At 47.3% G+C, this 23,992-nt stretch overlaps 1 protein-coding gene and 1 long non-coding RNA gene across 3 annotated transcripts; one reads left to right on the forward strand and one right to left on the reverse strand.

Moving 5' to 3' along the window:
* Nucleotides 1–573: 573 nt before the first annotated feature.
* Nucleotides 574–1,345, reverse strand: LOC136483173 (uncharacterized). 2 transcript variants are annotated; one of them, XR_010765332.1, is made up of 4 exons: nt 1,223–1,345; nt 1,084–1,161; nt 713–1,024; nt 574–640 (listed from the first exon to the last, which is right to left on the reverse strand). It is a non-coding gene; the product is annotated as an uncharacterized lncRNA (long non-coding RNA). The 2 variants fall into 2 exon arrangements; XR_010765331.1 differs by lacking the exon at nt 1,223–1,345 and having other exon boundaries at nt 1,084–1,214.
* A 4,281-nt stretch (nt 1,346–5,626) lies between these two features.
* On the forward strand, nt 5,627–7,770 carry LOC136482885 (uncharacterized). Its single transcript, XM_066480045.1, has one exon. The coding sequence runs from the start codon at nt 5,649–5,651 to the stop codon at nt 7,512–7,514; it is 1,866 nt and encodes a 621-aa protein (XP_066336142.1). The 5' UTR covers nt 5,627–5,648; the 3' UTR covers nt 7,515–7,770.
* Nucleotides 7,771–23,992: the final 16,222 nt, after the last annotated feature.

Genomic DNA, 23,992 nt, shown 5'->3' on the forward strand with positions numbered 1-23,992 from the left:
CTTCCTCCATTTCCTTGATATCGTCATCGGCGGCACCCTCCACAGGCTTGAGTTTTTTCTTCATGGCTAAAGCTTTGCGAGCTTGGATATCTCTTTCTTGCTGAAGGGTCTTGATGGCATCGGGTAGCTGGCTTTCTTCTTGTTGGGCATGAGTTAAGGCTGCCTCAACTTCTTTCAGTTCAGCCAATAGAGCCATCTTCCTTGCTGATAAATCTAAGATTTTCTGCTTAAGTTCAGCGCCCGAAGTCTACAAGTTGCCGATGCCCTTGTGCTTCTCATCGGCAATCTGTTTCAGTTGTAGCATCTCTTCTTTGAGTTGAGCCTGAGCTGCTCTATCGGCAATGCGCTGAGCGGCCCGTTGATATTGCAGTTGGCGGCTTTCTAGGTGAGCTGCTGGGAAGAGTACTTCTTCAACATCGGCAGGGACCTGGCCCCGAATTGTTTTGAAGATTGCCTTTGCGGGGTCCGAGTCATCTACCAGTTGGGCGGTACCTTGTTGTAGCAAGTTCAGGAGGGTTTCCAACTTGGATTTAGTCTCTGCCGATATTGTTCCCAGTGCAAGAGAAGAACTTGTCTCCTCTCCATCGTCGTCAGAAATATCAATGGCAAAGGAAAATAGGCTGTTCGGGGAGTCTTGTTCCTGAGAGAGAGAGAGGGAGATCAGTTAGGGGTAAGTATGAGTATTGTAAATCAACTAGGCTGATCGGTTTACCTGTTTCAAGGCAATTTCTTGTGCTTGACTGGAGGAAGCAACCTGGAGTATGTCGTGTGGGGGATCGGCTGAGCTTGCCGATGGGATATCCTCTGTGACTTCATCGATGGTGGGCTCTTGAGGTATGACGGCCGATGACATTGGGGCAGATGTAGGGATCGGCATAGACCTTTGTCGTTTTGGCTGTGCTTCAGTATCTGTTGAAGCTTTGCGTTTTGCTTGGGCATCGGCAACGATGGGCTGGGGGGCATCGACACTTGTTGGTTGTGAAGCTTGGACATCTGGTACGTTTGCCGATGTACCCAATTGTTGCTGCAAAACAAGTGTAAGAGATGATATTTAACAAGTAAAATGTAAAGTCAAGAAGCTACCTCTGAAGGTTCATCGAAGGAAGTGGTGCTTGATATCGGCGGAATTGCCGATGACGATCCAGTAGTAGCTCTTACCCCCTGATGATTAAGGTTAATACAGTTTGTGATCGGCATAAGTAAAAATAAACGAGGTTGTTACCTTAAATGCTTTGACCAAGGTTGTAGCAGCAGCCGATGGAGTAGCCCTGGATGTAGCCAATTTGGACTTGGAAGTGATGGTCTTGGTACGAATCTTCTGGTGGGTCAAAGCGGCTAAGGTGGGAGCGTTGTAGCCGATCAGCGATGTTGGGAAAATAGGCCGGAGATTGAAGGGTTTCCCACTTTTGCTCACCGATGGTGCTGGGTTGTTAACCTGTTACAAGAGAATCGGTTACTGATATATGAAGGGAAAAGCAGAAGGGAGTTAAAGGAAACTTACCGCGTCGTCAGGGATGGCGTATTCAGGGTCGATCATGTGCCGATATGTGTGAGCAGAAGTTGCGAACAGTTGTTCTTTCCACTCTTGCCACCATTGCTTATATGACTCAGTGATGAAAGATATTGGTGTCCAGGTGGATATATCAACATCTGTAGTATCGGCATCGGGGGAGAGTTGTACTACCTTGTTCCAATCTGTTCCGCAGGTGATTGTTTCCCTGGGTTTGATCACATCGGCAAAGCAGAGTTTGATTGGCAATTGCCCAAAAGCCAATTGGCGGGATACTGCCGATGGGTTGTAAAATTCATAAGTAATGTTGGTATTTTTCCCGCTGCCGAATGTGTTTACTGGAATTGCCCTGGGAGTAATGATAGCCATCATGAGCTCATTATCTTGATTCAGAGTGTTATCGGCAAAGTTGAAAAGAAGGGGGAATCTGTTGTCTTCGTCAATATAAGGCACCCAGGCCCTATGATCACGAGAAAGACCATTGTAGAAGCTTTGAAAGAATCTGCCGATTTGGTCTTCGTTGGCTTCTGTTCCAGGAAGGACAATTATGGCTTCACCAAAATTGAAGGGTGAGCGTGTTGCCGATTCATCATCCCCAAGCACATAGTCTTCAGCAATTTCTCGTGGGAATTGTTGAGCAAAAAAGTCCCATTGCAAACGTTTGTGCATATGGGCATTCAGCCACATGTTGATAAACCACCACGGGCCTCCCAGATTGCCGATGGGTTCGCCGAGCAAAAGTTTCTGAGACACTTGATGAAGAAGATGATAAGTGGAGCTCAGAAGGTATCAGCCAAGAGGAAACCTTACGCCATTAGCCAAAAGTTCAGCTGCAGGGAGGAAGGCGTTGGTTGGTCCTACTGATCGACCACAGAAGATGAATTTTTCCAACCACATATTCAGGAATGTGGCATGTTCCCTCTGGTTAACTGTCCCGGTCTTCTGGTATTCTTGAATGTATCCTGTCCAACCGCCGATGTTGCGGGTATTTACCCTGTATTCAGGCTTTCTACCATAGATGGAGCCTTCATCGGCAGTTGAGATGTCCAAGCCAGTAAGCATATGGATATCGGCAAGGGTAGGAGTGGCTGGGCCATGTCCAAACATAAAAGTATTGGTCGTGTCTGACCAGAAATAAGCAGCTGCAATCATCATTGATTCATTTTTCTGCATATCGGTAATAGATAGCCTAATGCATTGGTCTAATCTTCGTTCTGCCCAGTATACTTGCATCGATCTATTAACTCTCAAGTACCAATCTTTCCACCCCTTGGTGGTTTTGGGCCAAGATCGGAATGTGTCTTTCCACAAATTCAGAGAAAAATTTTGGGCTCTAAAGGGGATTCTGTTAACCTCTGCATTGATCAGATCGGTTGGATCTGGGTTGCCCATTGGACCGAGGCATTGGACGTGCGGTTGATCGGTTGGGATAATTAATTTGTTGCGCAGTTCCTAAGGTTATAGAATCCAGAGAACAGAAGAAAGGAAAAATCACCGACTGAATGAATTTGCGAAAAGATTAAAGTAAAGGGTAATGGAAGTGGAGCGAACCGCGGGGACGTCGAAGTTGATGGCCATGGTCCTGAGGAAACTTGAAGTTAGCGCCGGAGAAGGGTTCTCCTTGGTTGAGGTCGCGCGGTTGTTCGTCGGAGTCGCCGCCGGAGAGAGAAAATGCCGAGGATTGGAGGCTGAAAGTAGAAAATGAGGGTTCCGGAGAAATCTATTTATAAGCCGCCCGGAGTAAGGGTATTTTGGACTTATCTCTATATCGCGCGCATATAGGTCGAGACGGTTCAGAAGGATATGGTAACTGTTCGCACGATAATCAGGGGATTGTACAGATGAGTTGATGACAAGTAATCATGACTTGGAAGGGATATCGATACAGGATATTTTAATTCTGAAAATGGCAGCATTATCATGTTAAGATCTTGCCGATGGGTTATTGCTTCGGTATCTTAACCATAATCAGGGCAAGAGTGGTTGGCGATTGTGCGATATTTACTGAAGTGCGTGAATCAAGATTAGATTTGATTGGATTTGATAACAAATCAAGTTTTGGCTTGGAGAATGAGTTACGGTAATCGGGCGAAGGCAAGCGTTATCTGGAGTAAATTTCGGAGCATTAATGGTTTTATACTCCGAAATTGGGGGGCATGTGTTGACACCGTTTTTTTGCACGTGTCAAAATAATCGAGTGGACTAATCGGCAAGGGGAAAGTTATTGAATACTTTGATAACCGATGAAAGCCAGCTTGTAAAGATGGTTGCCGATAGCTGGTGATGGTCGATGGAAAGGTTGATTTGGACTCGGACGTTGCCGATGAGGTTGGAGGTGTTGTTGTCAATGCCGATGAAGGGAGGCTGGAAGACTACTGCCGATGAAACAGGGAATATGCCGATGAAGGAAGGCTGGAAGACTACTGCCGATGAAACAGGGAATATGCCGATGAAGGAAGGCTTGAAGACTACTGCCGATGAAATAGGGAGTATGCCGATGGGAAGGAGGACAGTGAGGTTTCCATCGTAATTGAGGCGGACAGGGAAATAGATAGAAGTTGATTTCCTTTTCTATATTAGTTAGAGTATGATTCATGTAAGAGTCACGTGTTTCCTTAGATATGGGATTGGTGTCCTAGTTGTGTTTGGTTGTGTCTCTTTAGATCAGGGTATAAATATGGAGTAAGGGGCAATGTAAGAGATATATCAATCAACATCAAAACCAACTTTTACTCCTATTTGCATCTACTTACTTTTCGGCGACTTCGTCAATTTGCATACTTTTTCTTTTTTTACGAGTTCTCATTGAATCGGCGAGCTGCATCGTTTCAGTGCGACCTTCGGCGATTCTCGAGTTCCGCGTGAGCACCTCTTGGCCGTGACTTCTGGGCGTATCGCTGTTGTCAGGACTAAAGTGTTCGTATCTTCATCCTTGTCGATTAACAGGTCAAATCGACTGGCACGCTTTGGATATCGATTCGGGTATTAGCCCTTTGTGTTTGCAGATCCACTTTTGCATCAACAGTCACCTTGCTGCTTGGACAAATGGAGCTCATCGTTGTGGAGCTCGCCTCGGCGCGAAGCTCGATGCCACAGAGTATGCAGAGGTCACTGGTACGAAGCTCGTCGGTGGCACGGACCTCGGCAGTGGCCACGGTAGTAAGATGGAGTGTGGCTGCGATGGGAGGCGCGAGTCTAGGTGGGGGAGGCACGCGGTGTGGGCGAGTAGCACAAGTCGGGGCAGCGCCGGCGGAGTCCGTCCCACGAGCCGCGAGCAGGAGCGGTGCTAGCGAGCGGACGTCCCGCGAGCGGGGGCGGCACCGGCGAGCGGACGTCCGGTGAGCAGTGGGCATCGTGGGCGAGGGCGGCATAGGCGGAGTCTGTCCGATGAGCGGGGTGCGGCGCTGGCGAGCGGAGTCCGTCCCGCGTCTGCGGAGCGCGCAGCGCAGCCGTGTTCGGACGGGAGTCACAGGACGGATGCCCGTAACATATCATTATCAATTTACATATAGCAACCTGATTAATCACACTAGTGGTTCTATTATAACATAATTTAGGGCCTATTTGGTAGGGCTTCTCCCTATCCCCAGCTTAGGCTCGTCCAGAGAAACGATACCAAACGTTTTATAGGAGGAGCCATTTTCAGTGAAAAAAAGAGGAGCCAAAACCGTTTTGGAGACCTCAGGAGGAGCCCAAGGAAGAGCCCTATCAAACACCCCCTTAATATGTCAAATTTGGCTATATCTCCTCACGTAAAATATATATCTAGAGCCAAATTTTAGTGTCAACAACATGCCTTTTTACTGGTGGCACATGTCTGCTGGACGGCTCATTTGCCACCCAAACAGAAAAACTGCAACCGGGCCTATTTCCTGTTGTACATTAATTTCCTCGCCTCCTGTCTCTCCTATTCTGACGGTAAATGTGTGATCCCAAGGCTTCTGTTAGTTACAGGTTTATGGCTGCCGTTGCCCCATGCTTTCCCGGGAAAATCCAAGAGCTGCATGCCCTCCCATCTCCCGCCAAATGTGGCCAGTCGCTGCCTTTCCCTCCGGATTCAAATATCCCTCGTCTCGCTTCCGACCTCTCGTCCAATCTTTTGGCCACCACCGTTTGCACCCTCCTTCCCAGGGCCACGATGAGGGCGCCTCTCCTCTCCTTCGTCCTCCTCTTGGCCGTCGTCGCCACCGTGCCCCTGGTCCCGGCGGTGAGCAAGGGTGAAGAAGCTGGTACCCCCGCTGAGGAAAATGGAGGCTCTATCAAGCCCCTGTCCCTCGACGGATATGGACCACTGGAGAAGGCTGCCAAGAAGCCCAAGAAGCAGATCTTGGACGCGCAAGCTACTCCGAAGATGATCCCCGACACCTATAATCAGAAACCCATTGAAGAACAAGCTGAAACGGCCACGACATCCACTGCTGATGACCAACCCGACAAATATGTGGCGTATCTAGTTCCTAACGAGGAGGAGGAGGAAGCTCCTGCGAAGGTAAAGAAGGAGAAATCTGATGAGTCGGCGGATGAATCTGCTTATCATAAGAAAGAAAAGAAGGTAAAGAAGGAAAAGAAGAAGTCAGATTATTTGGATGATGAATCCACATCATCCAAGAAGGAAAAGAAGGAGAAATCTGATGATTCTGATGTATCCACGTCTTCCAAGAAGAAGAAGAAGGCGAGGACTGACGATTCTGACGAAGATGCATCTCTTCATAAGAAGGAAAAGAAGGAGAAGTCTGTATCTGGCAAGAAACACAAGAAGGATAAGTCTGATGATGATTCGGACAGTACATCTCCCAAGAAAGAAAAGCAGGAGAAATCTGTCGATTCGGATGCATCTGCATATTTCAACAAGGAAGAGAAGAAATCCGGCGATTCGGAGGAAGCCACGTCTCTGAAAAAGCAAAAGAAGGAGAAGAAGAAGAAGAAGAAAAAGAAGGAAAAATCCGAGGAGAACTCGGAGGAGGACGCTGCGCCCGTCGACGTCTCCACGGACGGCCAATATGTGTCGTCTCCCAAGGAGGAAAAATCCAGCGAGGACGCCATGCCGGTCGACGTCTCCACCACCACCGGCCAATACGTATCTTCTTCGAAGACCGACGTCAAGCCCAACGGAGGTGAGCGTCAGATCTCCACCAATACGGATGCGTACGCATCCCCAAAGCAGGACACCAGTAGCCAGCCCAAGGGTGGCGCTTCCGACGAGCTTCCGCCGGCCGCCAAGAGCTCCGCCACGGATGCATACGCATCTCCAAAGCAGCAGGTCGTCAGCAGCAGCCAGCCCATGGCCGGTGGTTCTCTCGACGAGCTTCCGCCGGCGGCCAAGAGCTCCGCCACCCCCAACCCGTACTTATCTTCAAAGCAGCAGGTCGTCAGCAGCCAGCCCATGGCCGGTGGGTCTCCCGACGAGCTTCCGCCGCAGGCCAAGAGCTCTGCCACCCCTGACCCGTACGCGAACGTGCCCAACGAGCCGGTAGCGGGGAAGCCGAAGCTGTCGATGGAGACGTTCTCGGGGATGATCAAGAGGCCGATCGCCAAGATCCTGAGCCCGGTGATCAAGGGCGTGTGCGCCAAGACGGAGTACCCGGAGGACTGCGAGTCCTCCATCGGCGGCCTACCCGGGGCCGCGTCGGCAGCGGCGACGGACAGCGTGGGCGTGCTGAAGCTGGCCATGGAGGCGGTGCGGCAGAAGGTGATCGTGGCTATGAACGCGGCGACGGACCGGATGAACGTGCCGGGGACGGACGCCACGACCAAGGACGCGCTCGACTCGTGCACGTCGTCGTACAGCGACATCAAGACGAGCCTGGACTCGGTGGACGACGCGCTCAAGCGCGGCGACGTCGACACGGCGCACACCAACCTAGACTCGGTGGAGACGGACATCACCACCTGCGACGACGGATTCCAGGAGCACGGCATCCCGTCGGTCATGACCGACCATGACCAGGAGCTCCAGAAGCTCGCCAGCAACCTCCTCTCCATCGGCGCCGCCATCCATCACTAGAAGGGAGAAGGGAGGAGTGGCCGTGCAGGCGTGCACACACGCGTGCATGCATGCATTTGCGTTTTCATCTGAAGAATTCGGTTGTAAATTTGTAAACGAGGAAGAAAAGCACCTCGATTAACCTGTAGCTGCTATGATCCTTTGATTGGACGAGTTCACTATGTATAACAGTATATATGATTGTGATTGTGAATGTTTCGAAAAAAAAAACTAGTATATAATATTTGTGAATTGCCATGTTGTAGCCTTGATACTCCCTCTAATTGTACGGTGACTGTTCGCTGTTGCTGCGATACGGAATTGAAAGAAGAAAAAAAGAAAAAGGTAAAAAGAATAGAAGAAAAGGACATTCCGAGAATTGAACTCGGGACATGTTATTTTAGTTTGACTCGTAGTTTTTGTAAAATATCTATGTTACAACTAGTACAAAAGGCAATTTTAGAGGTGGATTTTTCGATTTATAGAGGCAATACCAACCAACCATATTTATCAAATGGTTTTTTGTTAATGAATCATTTGTAGAGGCGGTCGGCCAGGCTACCTATATAAACTGATGAAAAAGAAGAAGTATTAACTTGTTTGCCTTTATATTCCTTAAAAAAAATACTTGTCTGCCTTTATAAATAGCATTTACAGAGGTGGTCTTAAATACCACTTTATAAATGTTTTATAAATGCACCTTTACCTGCTGGTGCAGCAGGCATTTACTAAGCTTTTTCTATATAGAGAATAAGAAAAAGTAGGAAATATCGTAATTGATGGCAAAAATGTTATCCATGGTCAATGAAGTGTCCAGGTTCCACACCGTTAGTGTTCTAAAAAAACAGTGCGTTCTATGCACTGATGGCTATAATATACCGAAAAAAATCTTTGCGAAATGAATATTTTCCTGTATGGCACTGTAAAAATTCATGATATATCTTTTTTCGAACCACATTATAGATATTTGTTGTGAACCGGCATACATGAATGCCCTACCTTAACTAAGAGAATCTGCTGGTATATCTTAAGATTGACGGAGTCATCTCAAACATATTTTGTTGCCAACGGGCACGTTGCCTACTACTTAAAAAACAGCTTCATAGTTTCACTAGAGAGAGGAGTGGCCATGGATAAATGCATTGCTTTTCAACAGTGACTGATTCCAAGAATTGAACTTAATTAGGACCTCTCACACTGCAGGCAAGATTTTACTACTAGAACAAAAAGATCATCTTTTATACACACCATTTTGATGAATATGGCTGTGTGCTACCTTACTCATGTTAGAACTATTATTCCAAACAACCATATTTTAAGCACACAACACGGATGAATAGAGCAGTAGTAGCACTTTTTTATACAAGAAGGGTCACACTTTATGGATCAGCAACGAGAAATTTTCATCTATAAATTAATTGGTACCTTCTCAAGTGGAATACAAACAACGAGTAAACGAAACAAATCTTCCCCATGGATCAATGAATCATGGAGAGCTGTACTCTAAGATACGTATTGAGAGATTGGAGAAAAACAAAACCGGGATATATTTACAGAAGTCAAGATTCACGTGATTATCAAGTTCAAACAAAGTATTATAAAAAAACCACTATAGAATTGCTGCCATATGTCCTAGTTCTGAACAGGAACATGAACATAGAGTGTGTGGCACAGTAGGTCCAAAGAAGAACTAGATGAAAATAGATAAAAACTCTTCTGCCAGGCAGCCTGACCGTCTCACGATGATGTTCCTCCGGAAGCATCATTGGAGGAACCTCACCTACCACCATCCGTGCGTTGGCATTTTGCTTGAACAAGCATGACGAAACATATGGCAAAAAAAGTGCCTCCGAGGTGTTAATCTTTTCCCAAGGCAGCAGGCTTTTACTTGCCTGAGCTGTATCCGTACTGTATCATGTCATTCCAAAGTTTACGATGCAATTCCTTCTCTTGTTCTGTGTTACAAATGTCTCTTGTCACTTGTAAGTCATCCTAAACTTGGGAGTTTCCATCTATGGTAAAACTATGTTCAATGTTTCATATCCAGTGCTACTTGTTCGAATAAGTCATTCTGAACTTAGGAGTATCTATCTATGGTAAAACTATGTTTAAAGTTTCATATCCTGTGCTACTTGTTTCAATTTATTGGTTCTTTGTTGTTACTCCTCGAATATCTCCATTCTACGAGTTAACAAGGTACTCCAAAAAGCTCGTCAAAGTTTGACTAATATGGCCATGCTAAAGTGACCTCTAGTTTGAAATAGAGTGTGTGTACAACATTGGTATGCTGAAGTTCACGGATTAAATTTGAAGGGCACGATTAAACTTACATACTAATGTACCTAGAATCCACTAATCCGTGTTATGATTCCCCCGCACGCTGGGGGGCCACGGGAGCAGCGCGAAGAGCCGCAAAGAGGACGAAATATATCACAAGCAAAATGAGCAATAAAACTGTTTTATCAAATATACTTATTGATCATTTTGCTTGTGTAGCTCAAATATACTTATTGATCAGTTTTAGATATACGCTGTTTTATTTTTCTGACAAAACTGTTTGAGCTACACATGATCATTTTTTATAATTTTTCTGACAAATAGTTTGATCATGTATGGCCACTCCGCTCAGTATTTTTTTGACAAAACTGCTTGATCATTTTTATCTATATTGCAAACCTGCACGCATGCATGCCCTACCCCTATGAGCACACCTGGATGATTGAGTTGGTAGATTTTGAGACTAACGGAGTCACCTTATGCATTTTGCTGTGGACGGGCAGGTTGCCTACCGCCAAAAAGAGTAAAATAGTGTTATAGTTTTGCTAGAGAGAGGAGTGGCCATACATGAATGCATCACTTTTTCATCTGGGATTGTGATTCCAAGAATTGAACTCATGACCTCTCACACGGTAAGCAAGAATCGTACCACTAGAACAAAAAGATCATCTTTTAAGCACACCATTCTGATGAACATAACAGTGGTACTTTTTTCCATATTAGAACTATTATTCCAAACATCCATATTCTGAGCACACAATACAGATGAATATAGCAGTAGTAACACTTTTTTTATGCAAGAAGGGTCACGCTTTATGGATGAGCAACAATAATTTTGCATCTATAAATTAGTAAGTGGTGTACTTTCTCAAGTGGAACACGGACACCAGGTAAACAAAACAAATCTTCCCCATCGATCACTAAATCATGGAGAACTCTACTCTAAGAAATATGTTGAGAGATTGGAGAAAAACAAAGCCTAAATATGTTTAAAGAATTCAAAATTCATGAGAGTATAAACTTCAAGCAAAAAATAGAAAAAAACACTCTAGAATTCCTGCCATATGTCCTAGTCCTAAACAACAACATTAACATGGAGGATGTGGTACAGTGGGTCTGATGAAGAAGCAGACGATTGCAGATACACCTCTTCTGCCATACGACCAGACCGTCTTACGACGACATTCATCTGGAAGCACCCTTGGAGGACAGGAGGAGGAACCTCACCTGCCGGCCTCCATGCGCCACTACCTCAACTTCATCGATTGCAGCGAAACCAATAGCAGGTGCATGGTTTACCTGCCTGAGTTGTATTTGTCTGTATCATTGTCATTCTAAAGTTCACGATTCAACAATTTCATCTCTTGTTCTGTGTTACACGTATTGTCACTTGTTTCAATTGTTTGGTTCTATTGTTACTACTCCTAGAATGTCTCTGTTCTATGAGTTAACGACTAGAATTCCGCATCTAGTGTGAGCTCGTTAACAAGGAGGAGCAGTCGTCTTGCGGCCAAGCCGCGGGCGGCCAACGCCACACTGCAGGCGCAATCCGTCCTAATGCAGAAGCTCGGACTGGCGGACAATCTCCCACTGAAAGTAACACACGAATGCATAATAGTAATAGTGTATCACACAGATAAAACTCCAAATGTATATAATAAGCTAATACTAGATAACTAACTCCCCCTGAGTCTACATACTCGAACCCTCTCCCCCTTTGGCGTCAAACACCAAAACCTAAGGGTCGGTCGGCGGGGCTGCAGCGGATGAGTCGGGCGCTGAAGTACGTGGAGCAAGCTGGAACTAGGCACCATCATCATCTGACCCTGAACTCTGAACAGACTGACCCTCTGTAGCAGGAAGTGTCGCTGAAGCGGTCTAGGTCTGAGCTAGGGCAGGTGCTGCCTATGAAGCTGCTAGTACGTCTGTCGTAGGATCTGAAGAGGTGACAGACGAGGGGAGCCTCTGAGTAGTCACTACGACTAGGGCTGCTGTAGAAGGACCGGCGGTATGCATATAAGGCGGTGTAGGCATGCCGATCAACTCACTGAAAGATGCTCCAAGACTCCTGGAGACTGACGTGTCAGGCACAAATAGCGAGGGTGACTGCTCCGGTGAGAAACCCGTGTGATATGGAGTGAACTGCGGGGCAACCACGGGTGAGGACAACCACTGGGACACCTGAACTGTGGGTGAAGCAAATGGAGCTGGAGGCAGTCCCTGACTCTGAAGCCCACTGGGCTATACAGCTGGAGTCGTCGTGGTGGAGGCAGGCTGAGCAAGCTAGGGCGAAGGCTGTGGCAGTGGGGCCCCAAGTGCTATCACTACATGCTGCATAAATCCCATAAGCTACTGCTGCATGAGTAACTGCTGGTGATGCATCTGCTGCTGTTGGAGGAGCTGCTGCTGCCTCTGGAACTCGTCCTGATGAGCCTGGAACTATGCGAAGTTGGCAGCGGTCTCCTATGCCTGTTGTGCCTGATCCTGCTGCATCCGCTCAAGAATGGCAATCAATGCGGGGTCCGTCTGCGGTGCTGGTGGAGCTGAGCTAGAACTGTCGGCCTCTGCATCATGTCTGCGTGGAGGCATCTGAGGAATCGGCAGATAGTCATCATCCGAACTATCACTGGACTCGGTCATCCCCTGCTGTGTCTCAAGCTGCTCCTCCTCTATAGCGGCTATGCCTCTAATGATCTCGTCCTACTGAGCTGCTAACTCTGGAACATCTGGACGACGACTGGGCTGAGCGGGTGCTTGTGGAGTGCTATGCCTGATCCTCTATGCCATGTTATATGCGGGAAACTCTATGGTGGCAGCCTTGTACTCTACAACCATCTCAGGGGTCCTGACCTGCACACACTTGAGTATCAAGAAAGTGACCCAATGTGCATAAGGAAGCTGTCTGCGACCCTTGAAGCCCTCAGCAATAGTATCCTCCATCTCTGATAGAAGGAGGTCCCAAATATCGAACACGGTCTGCTGCATCAGGGCATTAAGGAGCCAGAGCTATAAGCAAGTCAGACCCTCTCTATATCCCAACCTGGGAAGTAGTGTCCTCCTAGTAATGGCCTCTAGCACACAAGCTGTAGGAGTCAAGTCACTGGGGTTCCTGCTCGACCCCTCACCAAAGGGCTCTTTGAAGCAATGTCGCACCAGATCTATAGGGGGCACCAACCCTCCATGAGGACGCCTGGGAGGCTCCTGCTGTCCATAACATACCTCATGCAATTTGACAGGCTAATCCTATAGTCTCAGTATCTCCCAGGCCCTGAAACTCATCACCCTATAATCTCTGCCGTTGAATGCAAAGTGAATGAAGTTGTGATGCGGATCAACGTAGAGTGAAGCATAAAACTGTCGAACCTAAGATGGTACATATACTCCTGTCCGGCCAATCAGATCTGTGAGCCCCGGCAAATATGACAAGTAGGGGTGGATGTGCTCTCCAGTTGCTGCCACAATAGACTCTAAATTGCAGACTCTCTGAGATCTGAACACTGCCCCACTGTTGAGATAGGCATTATAGAAATCCTCCTAGAGCGGCATGTAGAACCCCTCTGCTGCTCTCTCATCCCTCCTCAGAGGAAACCACACATCGAACTCAACAAACCTCAACTGGCGAACCTGTCTGCCTGTGGCGGTCCTCAAGTCGAGGTGTACCACTGGAGGCGGACCCTATGGTCTGGGCGGTGGGCGTGAACCCCTGCGCTGTGTAGCTGGCCTCAGTGGAACTGTAGCACTGGTACGACCAGAGCGGCGTAGCTAGGGTGCCGGCTTAGTCTCCTCGGCCTACTGGCCCTCCTGAGTGTCCTGAGCTGGATGAGGCTCTGCTGGTGGGGGCTGCTGCTGTGGCTCCTACTGAGACTCCCCCTGACACTGAGGCTCCTCAATAGCAAGACGATGTCCTACCATCATGATAGTCCCAGGTGGACTACCATGAAGTCGCTCAATCTCCCTCAGTCTGCCCTACGCATCTAGTGCCAGCTGATCTGCTATGACAACTCCACTGCGGGCACCACCTCTCTCAGCACGCTCTGTGGCCTCAGCGACTACAGCTGCTCTCGCTGTCTCTGCGTCGGGGTACTTGCGCTTCTTGGATGTCACTTGCTTTGTTGCTTTGCCTTTCGGTCCTGTAGGCTTGCGAGGCGGGGGCCTTCGATCATTATCACCTGGGCCACCACCAACGTTCTTGGTGCGAGCCATCTGATCTGACAAGAGGATGAACTGCCGCTAATGAAGATCAACTGTCAAACTGACACTCCCGAGGCTTGGTCTCGATCCTTACCCGCGAGCTTGGCTCTGAGTTGACTGCCAACTGTCACAAGAACCTCAACGGCATCGACTCGCTGCACAATGGAATAGATGGATATACAAATAAATACGATATATCTAATAGATGCGAAACCCTAGGAAGCAAGCAATGTAGGTACGAAATTGAGACGATGGGCAAGCTACCTGATGATCAGCGATCTGGAAAAAGAAAAGACGTCGTGCAGGGGAACCTTGGAACCGACTAGGGTAGATCAAAAGCCCTGAATGCGATTGGAAATCAGTGCATTGCAATTGATCTAGCTTACAGGCAAAAGAAATTGAGAGCACTGATTTGGCCTTACCAAAGAGGAGGAAAAGCTAGGGCACAGCAGCTGAATGGCTCTCAGTGGCAGGGGAGCCGACGACGATGCTAAGTCACGGAAGGCGCACGGGTCCGGCTTGAGCGCGCGAGGGGCTCGCTGGCGTGCGCGGCTGGCGAGGGCGCGGAGCAGGGGCGGATAGTGGTGGCATGAGGCTGATGGCGGTGCTGGCACGGGAGGTCACGGCGAGCTGCGGCGGCCCGGGAGACTCGGAGGCGACGGCTATGGCAATTAGGGTTAGGGGCTGAATAGATCAGCAAGGTACGGTCGATTGAAATAAATAGGTCCCCCAATGCGACAAGAAAGGAAACAGAAAAGAGTCCTGAGACCGCGCGAGATCCACTGACCGGACGCTCCGGTGGTAGCGACCGGACGCTACCACCCAGCATCCGATCGATTCCAGAGAGGTCCAATTCCTCTAGAATCAGGACCGGACGCGTCCGGTGGTCCATGACCGGACGCAGGCAGGGTCCGGTCAGTACAGCCTGTTCCTTCTCCAAACGACTGGACGCTAGATCCCTTCCTGACCGGACGCACAAACACAGCGTCCGGTCACTCCTTCAGCAGCTGTTCACCTCCTATGAATTGATCGGACGCTGGATAGCAGCGTCCGACGCAGCGTCCGGTGCACCTTTTCCAGCAAATCTTCAGAGTTCCTCCGCGCTGCCTGTTCCCAATCAAGTCCCAACTTGAATAAGATCCAACTAACCACCAATTGGGACTGATATGAGTGACCTCTCTCAAACCCTCATATTTTTTCAAAATATTTTGCCTTAGGCTATAATTCTTTTTAAGAAAATAGGCAATAAGAGGGCAAATGGAACAAAATGACAAAACAACATCCATGTATATGCAGTACTATGTAAGTAAATCTAGTTGCTTGTCAAGTTTGATCCAAGGTTAAGCTTCTTCACACGCTTTTCGGCGGTTATCTTAACCATGTTAGACAAGCCCTATATGCATTGCCAAAAATTAAACATGTTGTATATTACAATGAATGCAAGGGACAACACAAGCTCAATTTTTAGTGAAGTTACTAAAATCAAGCGCATTGAGCTCATTTCGCAATCTACAAAATATAGCCTCATCTAGCAGTTTAGTGAAGATATCCGCTAATTGATCTTTGGTTCTTACACCTTCTAGTGATATATCATTTTTAGCAACATGATCTCTTAGAAAGTGATGGCGGATATCTATGTGCTTGGTGCGAGAGTGTTGAACTGGATTATTTGCAAGTTTTACCGCACTTTCATTGTCGCACAAAAGAGGCACTCTTTCTAGAACTACACCATAGTCTAGCAAAGTTTGTTTCATGTATAATATTTGTGCACAACAAGCACCCGCGGCAATGTATTCCGCTTCGGCGGTGGACAAAGCCACACTATTTTGTTTCTTGGAGGACCAAGACACAAGTGATCTACCAAGCAAATGGCACCCTCCGGATGTGCTTTTTCTATCAACTTTGCATCCGGCGTAATCTGAATCAGAAGAGCCAATTAATTCAAATATAACTCCTTTGGAATACCAAAGACCAATGCTTGGTGTGTGCTTAAGATACCTAAGGATTCTTTTTACGGCAATTAAATGTGTTTCCTTAGGACTAGCTTGAAATCTAGCACACATACACACACACTAAACATGATGTCGGGCCTAGATGCGGTTAAATATAACAAGCTACCAATCATAGAACGGTAGAGAGTTTGATCAACCGGGTTACCTCCCTCATCTAGGTCGAGATGTCCATTGGTAGGCATTGGTGTCTTGATTGGCTTACATTCATCCATCTTGAATCTCTTGAGAAGATCTTTTGTGTATTTCTCTTGAGAGATGAAGATGCCTTCTTTCATTTGCTTGACTTGAAAACCAAGAAAGAATGTAAGCTCACCAATCATGGACATCTCGAACTCCTTCGACATCAATTCACCAAATTCTTTGCATGAGTCTTCATTTGATGATACAAAGATGATATCATCAACATATACTTGACAAATGAAGATATGCCCATCAAGCATCTTGGTGAATAGTGTGGTGTCGACCTTCCCAATGGTGAAGCCCTTCTCAATGAGGAAGTCCCGAAGGCGCTCATACCAAGCTCTTAGGGCTTGCTTAAGCCCATATAGTGCCTTGGACAACCTATAAACATGATTAGGATATCTAAGGTCTTCAAACCCGGGAGATTGATCAACATAGACTAGTTCATTAATAAAGCCATTTAAAAATACACTTTTCACATCCATTTGATATAGTTTCATTTCATGATATGATGCATATGCAAGTAGGATATGGATGGCTTCTAATCTTGCAACCGGTGCAAAGGTCTCTCCAAAATCCAAACCTTCAACTTGAGAGAACCCCTTTGTAACTAGTCTTGCCTTGTTCCTCACAACAACACCTTGATCATCTTGCTTGTTGCGGAATACCCACTTTGTTCCAATGACTCTTGCACCTTTTGGTCGCTCTTCAAGAGTCCAAACTTCATTGCGAGTGAAGTTGTTCAACTCTTCATGCATGGCATTGATCCAATCTGGATCTTTAAGAGCTTCTTCTACCTTGGTAGGCTCATAGCAAGAGACAAAAGAGTGATGAGCAATAAATGAAGTAAGTTTTTGAGATTGAGTCATTACTCCCTTTGATGGACTCCCTATGATGATATCTTGTGGATGATCTTGTAGGAGAGGTGTATTTCTTCTATTGACCACTTGGGGAGGAGGTTGTGGAGCATCAACATCTTGTGCTTGTACTACCATTTGCTCATGGGAGATATGAGTATCTTCATTTTTAACTCTCCCATCTTTTTCACCATCTTGTGGTACACTTGATGAAGAAGGTTGATCAATGATTTGTACATCATCTTTTGGCTTGATGTCTCCCACCGGAATATTCTTCATAACCTCCCTCAATGGTTCATCACCTACATCATCAAGATTCTCATGTGCTCCTTGGGAGCCATTAGATTCATCAAATTCCACATCATATGTTTCTTCAACTAAGCCGGTGGCATGATTAAATACTCTATATGCTTTGGACTTCGATGAGTAATCAACAAGAAAACCAATATCGCAACGTCTTTGGAACTTCCCTAGGTGTTGCCGCTTCTTGTAGATGTAGCATTTGCAACCAAACACCCTAAAGAAGGAGACGTCCGACTTCTTCCCATTGAGCAACTCATAAGGTGTCTTGCCAAGAAACTTTTGAAGGAATAGGCGGTTTGATGCATAGCATGCGGTGTTGATTGCTTCCGCCCATAGAGCTTCAGGGGTGTTGTATTCATCTAGCATTGTCCTTGCAAGAGTGATCAAAGTCTGGTTCTTCCTCTCAACTACACCATTTTGTTGAGGAGTATAAGTTGCGGAGACTTCATGTTTGATTCCAACTTCATCACAATAGGCTTCAATGTTTGTGTTGTCAAATTCTTTCCCATTGTCACTTCTAATCTTTTTGAGCTTCACTTCAAATTCATTTTGAGCTCTCTTGGCAAACTTCTTGAAGCAAGATGCAACTTTGGATTTGTCATGAAGGAAGAACACCCATGTATACCTTGAATAGTCATCCATAATCACAAGACAATAGAGATTCCCTCCCAAACTCTTGTATATTGTTGGTCCAAATAAATCCATGTGTAGGAGCTCTAGCACTCTTGTGGTTGACATAAAAGCTTTGGTTGGATGAGTATTTGTAACTTGCTTGCCGGCTTGACATGCACTACAAAGCTTGTCCTTTTCAAACTTCACATCCTTCAACCCTCTCACCAAATCATTCCTCATAAGCTTCTTGAGTGAGCTCATCCCAACATGAGCAAGTCTTCTATGCCATAGCCACCCAAGTGTTGTTTTGGTGAATAGGCAAGTCTTCAAATTTGCATCTTCGAAGGTGAAGTCCACTAGATATAAGTTGTTGTATCTAAATCCATTGAATATCACTTGATTGTCATCTACCTTGGATACAACAACCTCCTTCTCGGTGAACAAGCATTGGAAGCCAAGATCACACAATTGCCCAACGGATAACAAGTTAAAGCTTAATGAAGCAACATAGAGCACATTGGAGATGGAATGATCATTTGATATTGCCACTTTGCCCAATCCTTTAACCTTGCCCTTTGAATTATCTCCAAATGTTATTTTCTCTTGTCCATCTACGTCTTCATCTAGTGAGGTGAACATACGAGGATCACCGGTCATATGTTGAGTGCAACCACTATCAATAACCCAATGACTTCCACCGGTCTTGTAGTTCACCTATACACATGAGATTCAAACTTTAGGAATCCAAACTTGTTGAGGGCCCTTCACCTTCTCAACAAGTGACTTAGCCACCCAAATCTTCTTAGGCCTACTCTTGTTGGGGGGTCCTAAGAACATGACTTTCATCTTTCCACTAGAATCTTTTCTAAGCATGTAGTGAGCATTGAAAGCAAAGGGTCTAGCATGCTTGGGCAAGGGTTGTGGCGGTAGAGTTTGACACTCATGAGCAAAATGGCCTTCTTGTCCACACTCAAAACATCTCTTTGGCTTTGGCTTTGGCTTTGATTGTTGTTGTTGAGCTTGAGCCTTCTTCTTCTCTATACTTGCCACATATCCAATGCCACTTCTATCCATCTTCATGACGGTATTCATAAGTAGCTCACTTTGGAGGTGCTTGCCTCTAGCAAACTTGCTCAACCCAATCTTGAGATGCTCTTTCTCTAACTTGAGTTTCTTATTTTCTTCCTTTAGAGCATCATCTTTCTTCTCTTCCTTGAGCTTCTTGTTTTCTTCTTTGAGCTTCTCATTCTTAAGGATCAACTCTTTGTCATGATCAAGAGTTTCTAGCACAATGATGTTGTGGCTTTTCATCTCTTCAAGATCTTTCATGAGCTTATTATCACTCTTGAGCTTGACATACTCATCATAGTCATTACACTCAACCACTTGCTTGCCTTTGCTACTAGATCCATGCTCAATGCTCTCATCAATTAAATCATCACATGAAGTAGCTATATCAATCTTGACAACATGGTTAGTAGCATCATGTGGCTCATTTGGTAAAAATTCTTGAGCAATAACAAGAATATCATAATTAATCTTAAGAGTAGTGAATTCATCTTTTAGCTTGTTGTGGCTAGTGATGAGTTCATTGTGCACCCACTCAAGTTTATCATGTTTATCTTTAAGCTCTTTCTTGGAAGATTTGAGCTCCTTGAGTTTGGATGATATAGCATCATTAGTTTCTCTAAGCTCATCATTAGCCTTTTCCAATGTATCACACTTAGCTAAGAGTGAATCATTTTTAGCATCAAGCTTTTCATTTGTAGCTCTACTCTTTCTAATGATCTTAGTGTATTTTCTTAGTATTTTGACAAGATCATCATAGGTAGGTGAATCATCATCATCGCTATTGCTATCATCATCACTAGCTTGCTCATCATCACTACTATCATCACTCTTAGTTACCTTACGTTCACCCTTGGCCATAAGGCATAGGTGTGTAGAGGATGATGGCAATGGTGGCGGTGAAGATGCAAGAACAATAGCAATGGCGGCCACCTTCTCATTGTCACTATCATCATCGGATGATCCACTTGATGAATCAATGTCCGTGAGCCAATCACCGACAATGTAGGCCTTTCCACTCTTCTTCTTCTTGTGGAAGTCCCTCTTTTTGCCATCTCTCTTCTTATATGGCTTGTTCTTTTTCTTCTCATCTTCATCTTCATTGCTTGAGTCATCTTTCTTGCCCTTATTCTTGTTCTTGAACTTGTCTTTCTTGGGCTTTGTGCATTGATGAGCAAGATGACCAAGTTCGCCACAATTGTAGCAATCCATCTCGGAGATTGGCTTTCTTCTTGAGCTAGTGAAGAACTTCTTCTTCTTGCCATCAAACTTGATGCCACTTTTGTTTAGCTTCTTTAGCATCTTGGCGGTCTTCTTCACCATGAGAGCAAGACTTTCTTCATCACTTGAGCTCTCATACTCAAGTCTTGCTTTGCCCTTATCTTGGCTAGCTTTGAATGTTAAGTCCTTCTCTTTCTTCTTTGTAGAGGATGAGCCATCTTGTGGGGTGATGTGCATGTACATCTCATGAGCATTGATCTTTCCCAAGATTTGTGTCGGTGTAGCGGCGGAAAGATCGCCTTGATGTAGCACGGTCATGATGTGTCCATATTTGTTAATGGGGAGGATACTCAAGATCTTTCTCACAACATCGGATGGTGACATTTGAGTAAGTCCAAGCCCATTGACTTCCTCTACAAGAACATTTAAACGAGAATACATCTCATTAGCACTTTCTTTGGAAAGCATCTCAAAAGAATTTAGCTTTTTAATCACAAGATGATAACGTTCCTCACGCTCACTCTTGGTTCTCTCATGGAGCACACAAACGTCCGACCATAGTGCATGGGTGTCTTTGTGGTTCCTTACACGGTTAAACACATCTTTGCAAAGGCCTCTAAATATGGTGTTTCGAGCCTTTGCATTCTATTTTTCATAGTTAACCTCATCGCCTTGTAGGTTAGTAGCAACCCAAGGTTTTGGGAAGCCTTATGAGGCAGCTCTAAGAATACCAACGTCTAGAGCTTCTAAGTATGCCTCCATGCGGATTTTCCAATATGGAAAGTCATCTCCCTCAAAGATAGGAGGAGGTCCATCCCCGTGAGACATCTTGCTCTAAGCGGTTAAGCTTAAAAACGTGAGCACGAGGCTCCGATACCAATTGAAAGGATCAAGATGCCCAAGAGGGAGGGGGGTGAATTGGGCTAATTCTAAATTTTCTTGCAATAATCAAATCCTACGGATAGCCCAATTAACCCCTTGTGCCTAGAAAAGTGTTTCTATCAAACTAACACACAAAGGACTTGCAACCTATGTTCCAAACTTACTTTAGCATGGCAATTCTATGAATGTAAAGACAAGTATTGAATTGCTCAAAGTAAATACTCAAAGTAAATGCTCAAAGTAAAGAGAGAGAGAGGAACGCAGTGATGTTTTGCCAAGGTATCAGAGAGTCGCCACTCCCCACTAGTCCTCGTTGGAGCACCCGCGCAAGGGTGTAGCTCCCCCTTGATCCGCACAAGGATCAAGTGCTCTCTATGGGTTGATTCTTCGACACTCCATCGCGGCGAATCACCCAGAGCCGCTCACAACTTGAGTTGGGTCACCCACAAGTTCCACCGGGTGATCTCCAAGCTCCCAATCACCACCAAGCCATCTAGGTGATGGCGATCACCAAGAGTAACAAGCACGAACTCTCACCTGACCACGCGAAGCCTAATGAGAAGATGGATGCACACTTGACTACTCTTGATTCACTAACAAGGCTACTCTCTTGGATTCTCAAATCTCAATCATCTCACTAGGACCTTGCTCTTCTTGGCACTCACAAACGTGTTTCTCAGTTGTTGGAATGAGCAAAAGTGACTCCACACACGAGTGGAGCTTCTATTTATAAGGCAGCCTAAAAAACGAACCGTTATGAGCTTCTGCGGGGTGACCGGACGCTCCGGTCGTATTGACCGGACGCTCCGGTCAGTTCAACCCACGAACCAGTGAAAATGAGTTGACCGGACGCAGGCAGGGTTAGGTCACTACTGACCAGACGCGTCCAGTCGCATTAAACCCTTACTGGACTCGACCGGATGCTGAACCCTCAGGGCCCGGTCAGTACTGACCGGACACGTCTGGTCGTAGATTCCCTTCTGTCGGATACCATAAAAAGGGGTACCCTAAGCAGAAACCAAAAAACAGCTCAGACCCTAAACAAAAACTAGCAAGACAAACGGGGTCTCAGCCAAAATCTCCGATTCGCCCGAGGCCTCCTCGCCGAGGCCGCTTCACCCGAGGCCCCCTCGCCAAGGCCTCAGAAGAAGTACCGATTCTCCGATTCGCCCGAGGCCTCCTCGCCGAGGTCTGCAATTTTCCGACTCGCCCGAGGCCCCCTCGCCGCTGACCTCGGGCGACCCCCCACCAAAGGCCTCGGCCGACCCCCTCTCTCGTCGCAGGCCTCGGCCGGGCCACCGATCCTCCGTCTCACGCGAGGCGGGCACGGCAGCACTCCGCTACCTCTTCCTCCTCCCGTCCCTCTGACAAAACGTCGTGTCGCATTAACTTAGCCGACTGCTGCCCCTGACATCAGCCGCATGCTCGGCACAGTACAGCAGAACGACTGACGGGACAGGAGGCAGGACTGGGCAGGGGTTACCCGCCACTGTGCCAACCACTATGCGCGTGGTTGCCGCCCATGCCTCACTGTGCTGCCGACTCCTGCCTCGAGAACAACGCAGCATGGGGAGCCACGTCTGGGCTACTGTGGCCTCGGAATCAGTACCCAAGACCTATAATTCTCTCCAGGGCCTCGGCAGTCTGCTGCGGGGGCTCGGCAGCCTGAGGATCCATGTCCGACGGGCCCCCCGCGATGGCTCGGCCTTGGCACTTGCAGAGCCGCAGCCCCCTACGACGTCATCACACGATGACCAGCACGTCGCCCGCCATGTCCTGCGTCAAGCTATACGGGAGCCTCACTATGCCCAAAACCGAGCACGACAGGCGCGTCACTTCTGCACGACAAGGACGGGGGCACTCCATCGACCATGCCACGAACAGTGGCCGGCTACAGGGCTCGAACACGCCACCTCTATTTATAAAGCGTTAGGTAGCAATATGTGTAGGTCCCAGTTTCTCCCTTAGAGTATAAAAGGGAGGGACTGGGGCCATTTCTAGGGGGGGAGGAACGAGCAGAAAGACGAACACACCGATAGAACCACACACTTCTACGCTGTTTGAGAACAACGCCTCAAACAGCCCGCACCACCCTCGCCGAGACCTGGGGCTAACCCCCTCTCTCACCTAGCTTGTAACCCCCTACTACGAGCACCCCGGTGCAAGGAATACAAGATCGATCTCTCAGACTGGACGTAGGGCCTCGATTGCCCGAACCAGTATAAACCTTGTGTCTCTTTGCATCACCATCCGGGATTAGGGGCACGCAGCACAAATTCACTCGTTGGTTGAGGGACCCCCGGTTCCAAAACACCGACAGTTGGCGCGCCAGGTAGGGGCCTCTGCGTGTCAGCTTCGTCATCCTAGCAAGTTCCGGATGGCAGACCACATACGACCATTGCGTCTCGGCACCATAGTTTGGTTCGGGAGCCTAGAGTTCATGTCTCTAGGGCATGAGTACGACATGGTGCTCCTCACTCCTCGAACCCCACCGTCCGACGACGAAGTCGCGCCCCGGCAGCCCAGGCGTAGGCGGCGCCCGGGCGGCCGCTCTCGCCACGCTCGCCAGGCACGGCGCGGGCAAGGCCACCCCGACGCTACGCGAGCCCAGGGCGGCACGCCACTCCCCGCTGATATCCTACGACCAGCTGTTGGTACGGGGTCCCTGGCTGGGGACCTGTCTGACCTGAGCCTGGACAAAGGAAAATCGCCGGTGGCTTACGGCGATGCCCAGTCGTCTAACCCCGCTCCGCCACTCCCTGAAGAGCCGACCCTGGCGGGGCAGAATCTGGAGACGGCCCCGTCCCCATACCCCTTTGGGTTGAGAAATGCCGCCACCTCTTATGCCTACGCTTACGCTGCCGCTCACGAGCACCCCTCGGAACGCCGCCAGCAC

Source organism: Miscanthus floridulus, chromosome 9 (genome assembly GCF_019320115.1).
Source record: "Miscanthus floridulus cultivar M001 chromosome 9, ASM1932011v1, whole genome shotgun sequence".
NCBI classification, from domain to species: domain Eukaryota; kingdom Viridiplantae; phylum Streptophyta; class Magnoliopsida; order Poales; family Poaceae; genus Miscanthus; species Miscanthus floridulus.

Bases quoted from the DNA above. Each gene is read 5' to 3' on its own strand.
- LOC136482885 (XM_066480045.1), top strand. From the start codon at position 5,649: ATGAGGGCGCCTCTCCTCTCCTTCGTCCTCCTCTTGGCCGTCGTCGCC.